The 19,451-nt window shown below is 34.7% G+C and overlaps 1 protein-coding gene and 1 long non-coding RNA gene across 2 annotated transcripts; both read left to right on the forward strand.

The window, feature by feature from the left end:
* Nucleotides 1–129: 129 nt before the first annotated feature.
* On the forward strand, nucleotides 130–19,328 carry LOC135721270 (uncharacterized). Its single transcript, XM_073813630.1, has 15 exons — nucleotides 130–274; nucleotides 712–1,041; nucleotides 1,123–1,464; nucleotides 1,654–1,770; nucleotides 2,674–2,712; nucleotides 2,915–2,977; nucleotides 3,278–3,316; nucleotides 5,318–5,386; nucleotides 7,298–7,351; nucleotides 8,329–8,367; nucleotides 13,997–14,041; nucleotides 14,709–15,035; nucleotides 15,377–15,670; nucleotides 16,424–16,528; nucleotides 17,751–19,328. Exons 1-15 carry the CDS (start codon nucleotides 232–234, stop codon nucleotides 17,828–17,830), a joined length of 1,986 nt encoding a protein of 661 aa, XP_073669731.1. The 5' UTR covers nucleotides 130–231; the 3' UTR covers nucleotides 17,831–19,328.
* On the forward strand, nucleotides 5,845–7,133 carry LOC141281586 (uncharacterized). Its single transcript, XR_012335922.1, has 3 exons — nucleotides 5,845–5,903; nucleotides 6,454–6,492; nucleotides 7,090–7,133. It is a non-coding gene; the product is annotated as an uncharacterized lncRNA (long non-coding RNA).
* Nucleotides 19,329–19,451: the final 123 nt, after the last annotated feature.

Genomic DNA, 19,451 nt, shown 5'->3' on the forward strand with positions numbered 1-19,451 from the left:
TCATAGTACTACAATGTCATACATCATAAAGTTGTACACACCCATTCATCCAAAGGAATCTTGACGATCTGGTTCAGGTGAGTTTTTGTGTCATTTCTTCAGAACTCCAGAGGAAAGTAAATCCCCGGTTGAGAGCTGATAGTTTTACGAACAAACACAGCTTATGAGATCTGTTTATAATCTACACTGAATATCTTTATTAAATCTGTTCTTAATGGAATCAACAGCAGGATGAAGAAGACTTTTACAATCATTATTTTATTTCTCTTGTGTGGTAAGTGTTTATTTTTATCATTAATGCTTTCACTTTCATACTATATTTTGAAAAGTAGCATTTACTAATCTTCTACAGTACATTTATATTATCCAAGGCGACTTTTTTACAGTACATTTATATTATCCAAGGCGACAAATAAAATTCAAATTTATATATTGTCCTGGTGTAGCACTTTTTTGCAGGAAATCACATGGAAATTTCATTAATAGCATAGAAGAACACAAGGCATTATTTAACTCATTCTACATAATGTAAAGAAAAATTTTTAAGAATATAATATTGGTTTATAGATTTAACCTAAATTAAATAATGTAAAGTTAGGGATTGTTGAGGATAAGTTAAGTGAACAGGTGGTTTCTGGAAGGTTGTGGTGGACTTTCTACCACGTTTAATTTCTGTATTTGTGTATCTCTGTATAATTCTTTGTATTTCAGAAGATGTGTTTGGTGATCCAGATGTGAAGTCATTGTCAGTGATGGCTGGTGGTTCAGTTACTCTATACACTGATATTACTGAGCTACAGGAGGATGATGTGATCTTGTGGAGGTTTGGAGAAGGTGAATCTAAAATTCTTTTTGCTGAAATTACAATAAATACGATCTGGTATGCACGAGGGAGTTTCAAAGACAAACTGCAGATATCGGACAGTCAGACTGGAGATCTCACCATCAAGAACATGAAGATCAAAAACTCTGGACTCTATGAAGCAGAGATCAATCTTGACACTGAAACAGTATACAAGAGATTTAATGTTACTGTCAGTGGTAAGTGTGAATATATTTTGTCTTTACAAATTAATTTTGATTCAAGCTTTCTTAATCTGTCTGTGTTACTGTTGTTTCTAGAGTCTCCTTCTGTTATCAATGATGGACCAAGTGAAGTAGCATCTTTTACAGTGACGGAGGGTGAATCTCTTGTTTTATCCTGTAATGTTCAAACACAAAGAGATGATCTGATACTGTGGAGGTTTGGAGATGAAAGCGTTCTCATAGCTGAAGTTGATATGGAAGACAATAAGACTTCAGTATTTGATGATGATGGGAGATTCAGAGACAGACTGAAGCTGAATGATCAAACTGGAGATCTCACCATCACTGACTGCAAACCTAAACACAGTGGAGTTTATCAGCTAAAGATCATCAGTAACAAACAAACTTTATACAAGATATTCAGTGTTATTGTCAGGGGTAAGTATCTCAAATTTCTTTTAAATAATTTGGATCATAACAGGAAGAATCGCCATTTGAGGGTTCAAAATAAAATCATTTATTAACTAAAGAGTAAAAGGAAATATTTCTTTAAACCCTTCTGCAACTTATATCGTATATTATGTGTTTATTAAATATAATGTGGATTGTTTCTCTCTGTCATTACAGAATCAGGTTCATCTTCAGGTGGTATAGCAGGATTATGTGTTTTCTTCCTATTGGTTATTGCTGCTATTATTGCTGCTGGATTGATTTTTCATCGTCGCAAGATCTCTAAACTCAAACGTAAGTTTAATCTTCAGTTGATACAGAAATAAGACCTTGTTCACACTGTCAGTCCAAATCCCATTTTGGTGCATTGGAATCCACTCTGTGTGAAGTGATTATTTAGAAGAAATCTGCTGAGAATTAAACAATTACGTGTGTGAAGGAATTAAAATAAACAGGTAAAAAAGTTGTGTCAATATATTTAACGCTTTGTTTTTCATTACTCCCATAAATTACATCTATAATGCTGCGTTCACACCCAACGCGAATAGAGCGTCAAATTCGTGTCTACTGCGTCTAGTTTTACTCGCTTCATTCGCACGTGAAATTCTTGTCATTTGATGCATTCTGCGAATCCGCTCACTTCCTGTAATCATGTCACTACTAGAGCTCCTGATTTTTCAACTCACGCGTCACGCGCGAACTAGACACGCGAATGAGGCGAACGTGCATCTAAAGAGTTGCGCTAAATGCTTAATTTGTGCCGCGAGACCTCCAGACACGCGTAAACACGTCTTTACATTGACTTTACAGACACGCTATTTGTGTTTGGTGTGAACGCAGCTGTCCCCTTTAAGTATCAAGTATTGTTTATTTTGAAATTATAGTGATTTAGTACTGATTTACATTAATGCATCATGAAATCATTATTGTTAAAACTTTTTAACAGTTCATGAATCATAATGAACTTATATACTTAAAAGATTTTATTTAAACATCAACTAATGATGAGTTATAGCATCTAATGATGAGTTATAGCATATATTAACGACAAACTAATGATGAGTTAGTTTTGGTATTACCTGTATGTATTAGTTTATTATATTATAAAGTGTTATCTGATTATCATCACAGAGTGTTATTGACATGTTCATGTGTTAATGTTTATATTTCTCTCTGTGTTTTTCTCTTCTGTGATAGATGAAGTGAAGTCAGTATCAGTGAAAGGAGATCAGGCTGGTAAATCAAGTCATTTATTCAGATATAACTTATAAATCTTCTCCATTAACTGATGCATTTATCTCAAACGCTTATAGAGACTCTTCAGGCTTTTCTAGATATGCTGCTATACAGTAAATATTTAATATATATTCAGTTAAGAAACCTGTTGACATGTTCATGTGTTAAAGTTTATATTTCTCTCTGTGTTTATCTCTTCTAGATGTTGATGTGATCGATGATCTCGAAGTGAAGTCTGTATCAGAAGTGAAAGGAGATCAGGCTGGTAAATCAAGTCATTTATTCAGATATAACTTATAAATCTTCTCTATTAACTGATGCATTTATCTCAAATGGTTATAGAGACTCTTCAGGTTTTTCTTGATATGCTGCTATACAGTAAATATTTAATATATAATCAGTAAAGAAACCTGTTATGTATAGAGTGTTAATTTACAGTTTATTTATCTGAGTGCATCAAACATAATTAAATTAAATTAAATTACTGTCGAGTATAATAGACATCATAGGTGCTTTTGTCCCTCACATCTTGATCATTACTGTACGTACATTTTGTTTTTAATAGCTGAAGCTTCACAAATCCTTCAGAAGCCGCAGAACTCAGGTAAAATTCAGTTCACCTGTCAATCTTTAAATCTCTCTGACTCACAAATCAATTTGAATTGAGTTAGATTTTTAAGAAATATTTTGAAAAATGATTTGACAGCTGACCTACACAGCAAAATCCCCGGTGTTAAATTAACACCGGCTCGGTGTTTATATGGGTACCACCAGCAGGGTGTTAAAAGTAACACCGAAGCAGTGTTAGAGTTAATTAGATAATTAAGCAATCATTTGAGTGATTATTTGATTATTGAAGACACCTGGTGATAATGAGCCGAACTACAACTACAACTACAACTTCCAGTCACTGCCTTAGATAAAATCAACTGAAAAGACATCTCTCTCATAACAAACCAGACTGACTTTTGGCTACTTTGAAATTGTTTGGTCACCATTATGGTGATCAGTGGTTCCTTTAGTTGGGTGGGTTGACTCTTATTTTCCTTTTGAGGTCTTTGCAACAGTGTTTACTGAACACATTATTTGTTGTAAAGGTTGTAAGGCAAAGTTTATACAGTTTTTATAACAGAGATTGTAGATTTAAGTAAATTGTTTACACAGTCAAAAAATCAGTATTCATGGAAAATAAAATGTTGTTCAAATATATATTCTCTATTGGTTTCAACTTACAGAGCTTTTCAAATTTTATTGTAAAAAATACTTGCTGGAAAGTTGATTTTTTGCCTCACGTGCAGATATCATGAATCACCCCATTAATCGCAACAAGGGTGACATAATTTATGTTGCAATGCATGATGGGAGTCATGAGTTTTATACTATGGTGGATCCCAGCATGCTTTGCAACATTATGTTTGTCACCATGATTCCGATAAGTGGGGTGATTCATGATATCTGCACATGAGGCAAAGAAGTATTTCCAGCAAGTATTTAACAATAAAATTTGAAAAAAAGTTCCAAGGAAAGCTGTGTTACTGAAGTCCAATAGAGAATAATATACATATGATCAACATCTAATTTTCTATGAACACTGAATTTTTTGACCGTGTAAACAACTTACTTCAATCTATAATCCCTGTTATAAAAACTACATAAACTTTGTTGTAACATCCTTTGAAACTTATAATGTGTTTATTAAACACTGTTCCAAAGACCTCAAAGGTAGAAACAAGAGTCAACCCACCCAACTAAAGGAACCACTGATCACCATAATGGTGACCAAACAATTTCAAAGTAGCCAAAAGTCAGTCTGGTTTGTAATAAGAGTGTTGTCTTTTCAGTTGATTTTATCTAAGGCAGTGACTGGAAGTTGTAGTTGTAGTTCGGCTCATTATCACCAGGCGTCTTCAATAATCAAATAATCACTCAAATGATTGCTAAAGTATCTAATTAACTCTAACACTGCTTCAGTGTTACTTTTAACACCCTGCTGGTGGTACCCATATAAACACCGAGCCGGTGTTAATTTATCACCGGGGATTTTGCTGTGTACAAAATGACTGTTTCAGTGCAAAAAGTATTTATCTATGTTGACTCAGACAATGACATTTGTGTCTTGTGTAGTTTCTCTATGTACTTCAAAAGAGAAAGGTGAGCTGTGGACTAAGGCGTTGGTTGCAATTCACAACCTTACAGCAAGATGAACATACATTTAGTTTATTTATTTGGTTGTTATTAATAATAATATAGATTTATATTAAATTTATTTGTTGGATGAGGCTGTGGTATTAATCAGGGGCATCACTAGACCCCTTTTAATGGAGTACGTTCCCCAGTGTAAATCTTTTGTGCCCCGGTGTAAATCTTAGTTTAAATTTTAGCAGGAAACTTTTGTATTAATTTACAAAATAATCACAGCAAAAATGGATCTATATACAATGTAGTCACCCAATTCACGTTTGTAAAAGCGGCTCGGCAGTCGCACTTCAGCCGCGCAACAGCCACATAAGAAAGTTCAGAGTTATGAAAACATGATGAAATGAAAGTAAGTTTTTAAATAATAATGATAATCTTATTTTGACTCAATCACTATTGGTTCCTGTAGATGGACGGAAATGTTTTGTGCAAAGCAGAGTAAGGGAAGCAGAAAGGAGAGCTGATGAGTTTAAGGAAGGTAAGACAAACATCTTCACCCTGTCAAGTCTCAAACATTAGAGGAAAAATTTCAGGAAAACCTCTGTCAAGTCTTTAGGATTGCATTGAGAAAATCAGCACATGTATGTGTTATACTGTTCTGTATTTTCAGATATGAAATTTATATTTAGTTCACTAGCTATAGGACACTACATAAACCGTTAGCAGTAACTTTGACTGAGATTATTTTAGAAGCAGTCATAAAATGACTTGTTTCTTGAAATATTATTATTGTAAAAATATTATTGTAAAAAAAGTTATTAATTATTGTTATCATTGTATATTGTCTCTGCTGTCATTATTTCCAAACATTTTATGCCTCCAAACATGTTATTATTGTTAAGTATATAATAATGATACTTAACTATTTTTAAATATTATTATATATTATTATAATATTATATTTTTAATAAATTTCTCTCTGTGTTTTTCTCTTCTAGATGTTGCTGTGAAAGATGAAGTGAAGTCAGTATCAGCAGTGAAAGGAGTTCAGGCTGGTAAATCAAATCATTTATTCAGATATAACTTATAAATCTTCTTCATAAACTGATGTATTTATCTCAAACGCTTATAGAAACTCTTCAGGTTTTTCTAGATATGTTGCTATACAGTAAATATTTAATATATATTCAGTTAAGAAACCTATTATGTTACTTATCTGAGTGTATTAAACATAATTGAATTAAATTACTGTCATGTGAAATAGACATCACAGGTGCCACTCTCAGATCGATCATTTGGCTACAGTAACCAAATGAGCCGTTCACTTATTTTTCAAACATAGTCTAGAAACTCTCAAAAATACTTGTTGAGGTAAACACATTTACAAGTTAGCAGTTTAGATTTGATTAACTTAAAGAGTTGAAGTGGATTCATATTTTGGTAAGACACTGCCCCACCTGCCCATACAGACGAGCAGCGCCTGGTTTAATAATCTTTATATTGCTTAATTAAACAGATATAAATACAGTTGGTGGAAATCAGAAATATAAACATTCTTCTTGAAGTATCTGTGTGAACTAATTCTGTGAATTTTATTTTTAACAGCCAAAGCTTCACAAATCCTTCAGAAGCCACAGAACTCAGGTAAAATTCAGTTTACCTGTCAATCTTTAAATCTCTCTGACTCATAAATCAATCTGAATTGAGTTTAATTGATTTTTAAGAATTATTATGAAAATAGATTTGACAGCTGACCTACAAAATGACTGTTTTAGTGCAGAAAGTATTTGTCTCTACATATGTTGACATTTTGTTTACATATGTCTACATATGTTTTATGATTGCGCGCGCGTCTCAAACGGTCTATGTGTGTTGCGCTATGCAGAGTGCTCATGGGAGTTGTAGTTTCCCAGTGTCGCATTGCGCATTGTTTATCATTTCGCATAACTTTGAAGAAAACTAGAAAAAAATTATATTCAACCTGCCAAAGTGGCTAGTGGGATTGGCTGTCTTGCCCGCCACAGTCGAAATCTACCCGCATTTGGCGGGTTGGCGGGTGTTAATGTCAAGCCCTGGTTGTTTGCTGTGTTTATCACCACTGGCCAATCAGAATCAAGTTTTCCTGAATCATGATTTTCTTGACATTGATTACAATTATGTTCATGTTTGCATTGCTTAATAAAACAAATTAATGATCCTTAAGTAACAGTGTTAACTGATTGGATGATTTTTGTTTTACAGTAACAAACAAAGTTGATGAAAACATTCAGAAGCGGCAGAACTCATGTAAGATTCAGTTCACCTGTCAATCTTTAAAGGGGACATTTCAGAAGAAATTTAAAAAATGTCAAATAAATCTTTGGTGTCTTTAGAGTATGTATGTGAAGTTTAAGCTCAAAATATCAAATAGATAATTTATTATAACATGTTACAATATCTTGTCTTCTAGATGTTGATGTGAAAAATGAAGTGAAGTCAGTGCCAGTGAAAGGAGATGAGGCTGGTAAATCAAGTCATTTATTCAGATATAACTTACAGTATAAATCTTCTCTGTTAACTAGGGGTTAGTTAACAAATAATACCCTATAATTTAAAACTTTGATTGTGATGGGTCCCAACAAGATATTGTGTTCAGGGGTCTCTGAACTCTTAATCCCAGCTTGGGTGAGGTGAAGGTTGATTTTCTTTACAGTAAATACAATTAAACTAAACATATTTATGCTTAATTAAGTAAGGGATAATGTAGAGGCAGCCGGTAGTTATTGGGAAATAAGCCCCGACAGTGTGATTAGGACCTGACACGAAGCGGAGGGTCTTGTATCACACTGAAGGGGCTTATTTCCCAATAACTACCGGCTGCCTCTACATTATCCCGCTTATTACACGGCTACTTGCCACATAAGAAAAAAACCGGACATGAATATGAATTTGAAACATTTTATTGGCATATTTGTTTTAAATTAACATTTTTATCCTTCCGCGAAACTTTGCACAGATGCATAAAATGATCGTAATACCTTATTAAGATCCTCTGCTTCATACTTGTCTGTCTCCATTTTTTTCTCTTTTAGCCAGTCTTTGAGAAGTTTTAATGCCCATTCTGTATTTTTTTGTGTGTTGGCTTCGTAGCTGTCATGCTCTATTTTGTCAAGTTCAGTCTCAGTAAGCTCTCTGTGTCTTGTCGTGGTTTTCCAGTGTTTGTCACAAGATGGCGCCAAACAGACAGTAATCTTTATTGATCTTTATTGGCACGGAGCGATTTTACTCGTACAAGTAGTCCGGCTATGCGTTATTATTTTGGAGCGGTTATTATTTGAAAAGAACGAACCTGCAAATGTCTCAACTGACCAATCAGAATCAAGCATTCCAGAGAGCCGTGTAATAAACCGATATAAATACAGCCAGTGAAAATTGCGGTATTAATATGATCCTTCATAATGTAACCGTGTTAATTGATTGGATGGTTTTTGTTTTAAACAGCCAAAGTTAATTTAAACTTTCTGAAGCGGCAGAACTCAGGTAAGATTAAATTCACCTGTCAATCTTTATAACTCTCTGAATCAATCTGAATTTAGTTTGATTAATTTTTAAGAAATATTTTAAACATAGATTTTACAGCTGACCTATAAAATGACCAGTGGCGGTCCTGGCTAAATTTACGCCCTGGGCGAACCATCCCTTCGCCGCCCCCAGAAAAAAATTTTGCCCCCAAATCCCGCCACCAACATGTATTATTTTATTATATATAATCTTAAATACAAAAAGGTAACAAGAACAGAGAAAAACAAGATAAATAAATGTAATACAGTACACACACACACACACACACACACACACACACAAACACACATGTCTGTTGGCCATGGCTGCTGTGGAAGTATCTGACTCCTCATTTTTGCCAGTGGGTGCTCTAACTCCAAAATATTTCAGAAGTGCCCCTGAATTTACAATTAATATACAATATGTAAGTTAGATACACTTACATCACACATGCATCAGTTACCCAATTAAAATGACCATAACACATATTTTATTAGTTTATAGGATGTTAACAAATGCTAAGCATACACTACAAATTATTTAAAATGCTATCACTGTGTAGCTTACAAAATGGCATGTCAATTTATATTAGAAGTTATTTAAGTTCACATATAGCGTACATAGCAATAAAAAAGGACACAGTCAGGAGGTCTGTGTGAGTTTGCACTTGTTGTGTTGCAAACACAAACTAGACTGTGTGTTGCCTATGGGTGAATTTAGTTGCATGACATGGTGCCTCAATTCTAATAGTTGCTAGTTCAGCAAAACTAAAACCAAAAAAAAAACAGTCGTGTTCTGTGGCTAATAGCAACATATTAGCAAGAGGGCGAGGCTAATATAAACAGTGTTGGGTGTAACTAGTTACAAAGTAACTAGTTACTGTAATAATATTACTTTTTTCAGTAACTAGTAGTGTAAGGCATTACCCGTCTCAAAATGGTAATATTATTACAGTTTTCCTGAGCTAGTTACTTGAGTTACATTCGCCAGTAGCACCTTCATCACACAAGGCACAAAACACAGAGAACAAAAGGGAAGGGGAGGTGGGCGTGAATGGAACAATTATTGGTCTAAGTTTGGCACGAGGTATCATTTACCATCACCGATTGGTCGACACCCGGCAGCCAGCAGCACAGAGCGGCAGCGGCACACTCAAAGACAGATCGGGAAAAATGGAAGCGTCAACAACGGCAAGCTCTTTTTCAGAGGAAGGTTCCCAGCAACAGAAAGCTACTTTCGACGGGTGAAGATTCAGTCATATTTTATCACGTTCAACGGAAGGAAAATAACTTGACGGTGAAGTGCACACTCTTTAATGTTTCTCCGAACGCTGTGCCCCACGTCTGGTAGCGGGTAAGGAAGCCAGCATTTTCTTGGCCGTGGCTTGCCCAAATAAACATTCTTGTCCAGAAAAAAAATGTAACTAGTAATATAACTAGTAATATAACTAGTTACTTTCTCCAGGGAGTAATAAAGTAAGGCATTACTATTTTTGAGAGTAATATGTAATACGTAATATATTACTTTTTTGAGTAACTAGCCCCAACACTGAATATAAATAACGTTAGCCTATTTCCTACTTTCACTCACGTCGTCACTCATAAATCGGCATACCTTTATCTTTATAATTTTTCCTCATCTTCTTTTCTTCTTTTTCTGATCTGGGCAACTTATGGCTTCTTTGGTCTTTTAATTCGATCCATGGAATGATGATGATGAAGACTCGACATCATTAACTTTGCATTACATTTTGCCAACAACATCCGTTCGCCCGTCAATCAACCGGTGTCACGTGACGTGAGTCACGTAGATGACTCTACAGATTTTTTTTTCACAAAATCCAATTGATAACATGTTCGTAGGTATATGGGTCTATGTTAATTTTAGGAATGAAAAATACAATTTATGTGGAAGCAGATGCAGCAGTTTGTGTTGTGTGGCCTCTGGCCTGGGATCAGTCTATCCCTCGCTCGCCCCCTATAAGGCGAGCGGTTTGGAGTTGCAAGTTGGCCCGCCCCTTTCTCCCGTGCCTCTTCTGACACGCACACAACCTGTGTATGACTCTCAGCACTAACTTGACATGGAAATGAGCGTTAGTCTAAAAAACCGCTTTGATGTTTTTTTTTTTTTTTTTGAATGCGCTCGTGCGCCCTCACGTAGATTGCGCCCTGGGCGTTCGCCCACATTGCCCATAGCAAAAACCGGCCCTGAAAATGACTGTTTTAGTGCAGAAAGCATTTGTCTCTATTTGACATCTTTGTCCTGTGTCAGCTACCATAGCTTCTCTATGTACTGCGATAGAGAAGAGTGAGCTGTGGGGCTCTATCTTACACCCGGCGCAATGCAGCGCAATGCGCGACGCAAGTGTCTTTCGCTAGTTTCCACCCTAATTTTCACGTTTAGCGCCGCGTTTTTTAAATAGCAAATGCATTTGCGCCCTCTTTTGCGCCCATGCACAGTAAAATCCCCAGTGTTAAATTAACACTGCTCGGTGTTTATATAATCCACACCAAGATTGGTGTTAAAAAAACACTAAATCAGTGTTAAAGTTAATAAGATAATGAAGTGATTGAGTCATTAATAGTGAACACCTGCTGGTCATTCTGTGTCAAATCAACTAAATTTTGGAATGTTCCCGTCTTAAAATGTTTATTTTGTTGACTCTTTTTCTGGAGAAAGTAATACTAAAATGAGGAAGAAAGCCAAATTATTAAATGCAATAGATGAAATCACCATAGTTAAATGAACACTATCATCATCTCTGTTTGAAAACTAAAATTACAACCGGGTTCCAGAGTTACATGGATGATAGGTTGAACTTCTAAAGAACTGCTGTAAATCTGGTTCATAAAGTAAGTCACCATTGCTCCGATTAGTGTTTCCTTTAGTTGGGTACTTGGGTCTTGAAGTTTGGTGTTAATTTTCTTCTGCTCATTGTGGCAGTGTGTTTATAAAACACATCTGTTAAAGCAGAGGAAGATGAGAGAAATGAAGTCTATAACTCGTACTTTGTTCATTAGTATGAAAGTATAAGTCTTGGGATTCAATGATATCATAAAAGAGTAATCAATGAATATAAGTGTTTAATTTATGTTCTGCCAATCCTGTGAGGCTCCCATGAAATCCAACAGTGCTGTGAAAGTCCACATACCCTGAAGAGTTAAATATTTTTTACCCAAATCTAATCTGTGGTGTAAGTCAGACACACTGAGACATCAACAATCAGCCTATAAAACACAATCATGGTGACAATCAACAACAAAACGTCATGCCGCAATGCATGCTGGGTACCAGGATTGTAGAAAACTCATTCATAAATCCCATCATGCATTGCAACATGACAAAAAATTAGCAACTTTCTTACCATTAACTGTCACCATTGTTGAGATTTGTATCAGAAATCATGAAGTCTCTCTTAAGCAAAAAACAACAACAACAACAAAAAACACTAAAGCATTACGGCAGTCTCATTCAATACACTGTCATTTGCATAGAGCTTTTCTATATGCCTGTTTCTTTATAATTAATTTGTGATCAAATGTTTCAGTGATTTGTAGAGTAGAATATAATAAAAATAAACTAAGAAGGTCTGGAAGGTTTTCCCCTTACATGAAGCAATGAACAAGTGGTTTTACTAAAACATTGTTGCTATTGCTAAAAGAGGAGAGTTAGATCAGTGAAGGTCAAGGGACAAATGCCTAACTAAAGGAAACACTAATCACAGTAATGGTGACTTCAAATGAACTCATAACAAACACAAACTTAAGATTTAATGTGACACATTTTGTGATAAATGTCTATTTGACTTGTGAGACATCACGTCAGAAAGAAGATTTGTCTACTAAATCACGCGTGTGGATGCTGGAATAGTTGAGCACTTGTATTTTATTCTGACAGTTGTTTAGAAGTTAAACTTATCCATTTAGAAAATAACTCTGCAAGTTATCTTTTTATTTTCAAACAGAGATGCTGATAGAGGGGCAAACGTGAAAGCTTTTGGAGGCATACACCCAACAGTATTCATCTATTGCATTTAATAATTTGTCTTTCTTTATTATTTTAGTATTTTCTCCAGAAAACGAGTCATCAAAATAAAAATGTAGAGACAGGAAAATGTCCAAAATGTAATTGATTTGAATGACCAGCAGGTGTTCACCATTAATGTCTTAATCATCACTTCATTATCTCATTAACTTTAACACTGATTCAGAGTTATATTTTTAACACCAGTCTTTTTTAACACCGATCTTGGTGTGGATTATATAAACACCAAATAGTGTTGATTTAACACTGATAGAGTTAATTTAACACTGGGGATTTTCCTGTGTGGGCGTTCTGGTCTGAAAACGAGGTGTGTTCAGGCGCATTGTTGGCGCGTTGCTATTTTGAGGCAACTAAAATAGACTACGCCATTGACCAACAAAAACCTGGTCTAAAGTCAATGGCGCAATGTGTTTTATGTTATTTAAAGAGCGCATTAGTAAAATGCGCCTATACACGGGAGGACAACGCGGGTTTGCTTATCACAAGGTACATGAATGCGCAGCAGCACAAAAATGCTCTTAAATATGAAAGATTAAAGGATTGAATGTAAAAGATTATTACTGAGTCTCTCGGACATAAATGAGGACAGATTATGAGACGTTAGAAGGCGCAAAGAGCTCCTGCAGCCTGGTAAGTAAATAAATGCTTTGCTTTGAACAAATGCGTCTGTTTTTAAATGTTTTTTTATGCTACCTCACGGATTTATTGTATATGATGACTCTGTACCTGTGGATATGGTGAGATGAGAAACATTTTTAAGTAATGCTTAAAAAAACTCTTTGCTAAAAGAAAACGCTGTCCAAAGTGCTGAAACGTGCGGAGAGTCGTTTGTAAATTCTTTATCTCCTGTTTGTTACAAATAAAGTATTTTTAGAGTACAAACCTTATCTTACATACTTGTAAATTATTTTTTGATGATATTGGATAGCCATACATTTAAAGCAATTAGAAGCCTGCTTTTTACTTCCATGACTAAAAGAAAACGGGTTTTAAAGGTTTTACTAAAAAAATAACAATTTCAATACAAGTGGAAAAACAACATAATTATTTAACATTAATCTTAAACTGGGGATCGTCTTCCTCCGCTTAGTTTTTCAGTTTACAAAGTCCGTCATCTAAATAGGGATTAGACATAGCGCCAGAGCAACTTGCTTTTAAAGGGGATGAGAGCTGTGACTCTCATTGGTTTACTGCACGTTACGCCCAAAATACTCCCATTACAATAGGACCAACCCTTTTCGACCATGCGCTCGGCGGCGCAAAACCATTTTTCCGTCGTTAAATTAGCAAAAGTGGATTCGGACCAAAGCGCTGTGCGCTTTAGACAATGCGCTTAGATCGTTAAAATGGGGCCCGTGGACTTTTCTTTTATTTTTATTTTATTAGAATAAAGTTTTCCTGAATCATGATTTTCTTGACATTGAATAAAGTGAAACTAAACATATTTATGCTCATTTTTACATTAAACAGATGTAAATACAGTTGGTGGAAATCAGAAATTGTGTGATTAATATGATCCTTCATAAAGTAACTGTGTTAACTGATTGGATGATTTGTTTTACAGGAACAGACAAAGTTGATAAAAAGCGTCTGAAGCAGCAGAACTCAGGTAAGATTTAGTTCATCTGTCAATCTTTACATCTCAGTGACTCGCGAATCAAATTGAATTGAGTTTGATTGATTTTTAAGAAATTTATCTAAAAATGATTTTCATAGCCAGTGCTGGCTGCTAACTAAAGAGGAATTAATGTGAAGCTCGTCAAATTATCGTCATGTGTGTGACTCATCATGTGAACATTTGTGCATCATGCAAAATAGGTGCCTGCTGTAGACGCTTCAAAGGGTTTTTGATCATAGAGACATTTGCTAGATCTTAATATCATGTGTATCAGAGTTTAGTGTTAAGGGAGTGTCTTGTGAGTATCTTGTGAACGTGAGCGTCTCTTTTATCATAAACCCATTTGGGTATTTTAACATGATGCATGATGCACATAGGTTCACATGACGCACTAAAAATATTTTGCATTCCTGCCTCTTTTTACCACAAGATGCTCCTAAAATCTAAAACAGTGCTCCTTTAAGAGGTTAAAATACTTTAAAAAATAATAATCTTGGTAAGTATGTATAAAGGAAATTAAAAACCTAAAAATGAAACTGATGTTGTCATTATATAGTTCCTGAGCATCTGATGTGGATTTATGTTTTCAGTCAATGAGACTTGAGTACTTTAATATAAAGTTTTTCTCTTTCTAAAATCATTTTTCTCCCATCTACAGTCTGCGCTGATGTTATAAATGAAGAGATGATCAGAATAGGAAAGACAGGGGGATCTGTGACTTTAGACACTTGTGTTACTGAAATACAGAGAGATGATGAGATACTGTGGATGTTTGGAGATATGACTATAGCTCTATACACTGGAGACACTAATGAATATACATTAAATAAAACTGACGAGAGATTTAAAGACAGACTGGAGATGAACCATCAGAGCGGAGATCTCACCATCAGAGCCTTCAGATCTGAATACACTGGAGTTTATAAAGTACAGATCAAGAACAGCAGCGGGAACAAAGAGAGAAAATTCATTGTTGCTTTCTCCGGTGAGTAGATGAGTTTCAGTTATTAACATTATTTATTTTAACTGTGAATGTTCATAAAGAGATGAGATACTTTGAACACAGATTGACACTAAATATTATTAAAGACAACATTTACATGAGATTATTGATGATTGTATTTTCTTCAGTGTGTCTGAAATAAAAATGACTGCAGTTATTGTAAGGGATCATCAAGTGATCAGGACCCTAATGTGAAGTTGAAATAAACCCAGCTGACTGAATATGAAATGAATTTCAGGTTGTTATACTTTGGAATGATGCCACTGACCAATCAGAATCAAGCAGTCCTGAATGATGTTTTCTTTGTTTGCTGATTGAAACAGTGCGACCTACGATGGGATGTGTTATTCTAAGCACTAAAGTTAAAATAGAGGAAGGTGATGCAGTGAAGTGGACTTCAAAAGATAAAACCTCTCTTGTAAGTGGAATGAATGGAGACGACAGCAAGACTTCATATACAGATGATGAGAGATTCAGAGAGAGACTGAAGATGAACGCTCAGACTGGAGATCTCATCATCAGAGATATCAGACAGACAGATGAAGGAGTTTATACACTAAAACTGATCAAAGCTGATGGAAAAATCACATACAGAATATTTAATGTTGAAGTCACTGGTGAGTAACTCAACACTTCTCATATAATCATTCACTTCATCTTATATCAACATTCACTAAAACAGTAAAATAGAGAAGTTGTGCGCAAGGCAGCATGGGGAAACCCAGGTTACTTAGTGCATGAAATGTAATTGAATTAAATTACTGTGATGTGCAATAGTTTGGACAGCTCAGGTGAGGTGAATAAAGTGTTTGTTTATTTTCTTTACATTGAGTATTTATGATTTTTGTTTTTAACAACCAAAGGTCTTTGAAACTTTCAGAAGAAGCAGCAAAACTAAGTTAAGATTCAGTTCACCTGTCCATCTATAAATCTTTATGACTCATCAATCGAGTCTGATTGATTTTTAAGAAATAATTTAATAATAGATTTGACAGCTGACCTTTGAAAGAGACAGATGAGCGGTGCAGTGACACTAAGCTGTTGGTTACAATTTGTAACCTCACCACTAGATGTCGCTGAAATCTTCACAGTCCACCTTTAAAGGGGATGTAGTGGTGAGGCTGTGAATTGTATCTTAAATTAAAAGGTTAAAATATTTAAGACTTGACACTGTACTTTAATAGAAAGTTTCTCTCTGTGTCAGAGGACAGATAGTAGATCTTTTCTTTAGATTTAAACTGATGAATAAAATCCACTGAATGATCTTTATGTTGTACATATAATCTGTGTTCTCCAGTATATTGACTTGATCTGATGTGATGTTGATCTTTTGTGTTTTTCTCATCTATGTGCTGCTGTTATAAATGAAGAGACAATCAGAAAAAGAAAGCTAAAGAAATCTGTCCCTTTATACACAAAAACACAGAGACATGATGAGATTGGAGATACAACATCGATGTTGGGAGATGCAGGAGGTACTGATAAACCTACATTATATAAAACTAAGAGCTGTAAAGACAGACTGAAGATGAACAGTGATTATAAAGGTGAATGTTAATAGAGCAGTAATGCCTTCAACACAGATTTACACTAAATATTTTTAAAGACAATATTTACAGTCAGGCTATAAAATTGTTTAATGTTGGAGGCAAGTAGGCAAGACAGCAGATTTAAATGCAGCTTAACATTTATTAAACATAAAACTAGATTTAAAAAAGACAAGAAACAAAAAGAGAAAACAAAGGCACACATCCAAACATTACACATACAGTCAACATTGGGATTTGAAAATAAGGGAAATGTTTTCTAAAATGTTAAATGTAAATTTATTCCAAACTACATGACATCAAAACCATTGCCATCATCATTAATAGGAGCCTCAACCAATAACCACCAAGTGACAGGGAAATCTAAATAAGGTTTTCTTCTCCTTACATCCAGAAACACACTTCTTTTGTTCGAACTATCTTGCTAAAGCAAAGTCGTCGCGTGCTGTGCAATGATATCGGTGACTTCTACTCGACGGAGCAATGCTAATGCGTGTTCTCGCTCTCACTTGATAAAGTAAAGGCCCATAAAAGGAATATGGGGTCAATCAGTCGTAACGGATACCCCCGTTTGAAAAAAACTTTCCGAAACTTGTAGGAAAAAGGAGGCGTGAGTTTGGCTCAGAAATACTCTGTCACAAGCTTAACCGCTTTTTTGACACTTTGCTTATGTTTAGCATGAGGACTACAACTCTTAAACTGTGTTAATAAGTCAGAACGCATTAAATAGCATTAAACCACCCCTTTAAAGACTTAACGATGGACTGATATATTTCAGCGGCATCTAGTGGTGAAGCTGTAAAATACATCTTAATTTATAAGGTTGCAATATTTAAGACTTGAGAAGCACAAAATCAAACTATGATACTCCAAATGACATCATTAGATAATGAGACTACAGACAGGGTCACATATTTATTTTAAGTACACGTCTATATATTTATATTAAACATATATGAATAAAATGCATCAAAATAAGATTTACATATCAAAATAAATTATGCTCATTGTTTAAACAGATTTGCAAATGTTAATAGTAAATGTATTTTGATGGTAAATTAATGAAATTTTTTGTCAGTCTTTTTCTCCATTAATACACAACTTTCTTTCTCTTTTTAATATCTGTGATTTTATTTGTATTTCCTGACAGATTCAGCAGATGTCAGTGAAGAATCAGTGGCGGTTAATATGCCTTTACTGAACAAAGTTAGATCCTCATCAGTAATGTAACATCATCATCATCATCATCATCTACAGCAACAAATCTGTTTTACTGCTTTCTGTTAAAACAAGAAATTAACCCTCTGTGTGCTGTTGAACTCACATTATGATAAACAGAGATACAAATTTTCATTTATTTGCAACTAAATGTGTTTGCGCATTAAAGACACTGAATTTTCAGCTCATGTATTATGGACGTCTTCAGGTGTTCAGTTGTACAGAGACTTTGTTGAATTTTTTTTTTGCTTTTTTATTCACCACACATTCACATCTGGAGAGATGACAGGACTGCAAACAGACAAATTTGAGATCGGTTTTTGCTTTCTCGGACTCGTCTCGGACTCGTTCCTTCAAAGGCTCGGTCTCAAACCACAGTGAGAAGAGAAGGACTCGTAATTTCAGACTGAGTCCTCGAGACCAACGCATTTTACTATGTTCATATAAAAAACCACACAACACATAACAATAATAATAAAATGCAATGTTGACAGGCATTATTTGAAAATGACTTCCCATGGTAGATACTGCCATCAGAGCCGTTTATTTATAAACTGAACGAACTTAAACAAGACAAAAAAACAAAACTTTGTATACTGTGAAAGATAAAGATGAATGAGATGAAGGAAGTGACATCACACATGTAGTTCATCATCTATATCACATGACTCTTGATGACTCTTGAACACATCATTTTCTTTTTATATTTTCTTTTTATATTTTGTGTATTTTTATTTCACTGTTCTTACAGGAGTTAATTTTGTGATCTTTAAACTTTACTTTCACTTTCATTTTAAAAGAATATTAAACATGTTTGACTGTCATTGTAAAATGTTTAAGTTGATTTTCAGATGGACTGTTGTTTCTGTTTTACACATTCACACATTTATATCAGTAGAAAAGATCTATCAACTTTTTTGTCACTTTGTCCACACCACACCCTTTAACTTTACAACTAAAAACACATTTAACTGACTAACATCTAACTGCCCACAATCTAACTTTGTTTATACATTAAAATACATCATCTGTATCTGTACACTGTCGTAAAAAAAGGTAAAAAATGGTTCTACTGGGGCAGTAACTTTAAAATGGTCCTAATATTTACCATGTAGGTACAGATTATATACAGTTGGTACCAAAATATACCTCTGAGGTGCGAATATGAACTCTTTAGGTATAAAGCTTTACTTTTTTTAAAGGACACTGCCCTAGAAATCTAGGGATCGTGTTTTCTGCACGTGTATTACTCTTCATTTCTCAGCACTTCCATAGTTCCACTTTTATAGGCTTCACTTATTGTTATTTCATTGACAAAATGCTAAATGTTTTCTCATTTGTAAGTTTTAAGTGTCTACTGAATGAATGTAAATGTAAATAGAGGATTGATGTGAACTTATTTGACCTGGACCAGAAAACAACCGCATACAGTAACACAAACACCTTGACAAACACCCATCAGACCTTGTGTGGATTGGGCATCTGGCAATTCTAGCAAATGCCTGAGGGGTTGAACCATTTTTTTTTAATGTGGGATCAAGTCTCAAGTTATAGATATCTAACATTGAATGTCATGAGTATTATAGGATGTCAATACAAAGATGTTTCAGAATAAAATTTATTCTCAAGTTTC

This window comes from Paramisgurnus dabryanus, chromosome 24, assembly GCF_030506205.2.
Source record: "Paramisgurnus dabryanus chromosome 24, PD_genome_1.1, whole genome shotgun sequence".
In the NCBI taxonomy this organism is placed as follows: domain Eukaryota; kingdom Metazoa; phylum Chordata; class Actinopteri; order Cypriniformes; family Cobitidae; genus Paramisgurnus; species Paramisgurnus dabryanus.

Bases quoted from the DNA above. Each gene is read 5' to 3' on its own strand.
- LOC135721270 (XM_073813630.1), top strand. From the start codon at position 232: ATGAAGAAGACTTTTACAATCATTATTTTATTTCTCTTGTGTG. The intron at 1,465-1,653 runs GTAAGTATCTCA...CTGTCATTACAG, and splicing joins ATTCAGTGTTATTGTCAGGG to AATCAGGTTCATCTTCAGGT. The intron at 5,387-7,297 runs GTAAGACAAACA...CTTGTCTTCTAG, and splicing joins AGCTGATGAGTTTAAGGAAG to ATGTTGATGTGAAAAATGAA.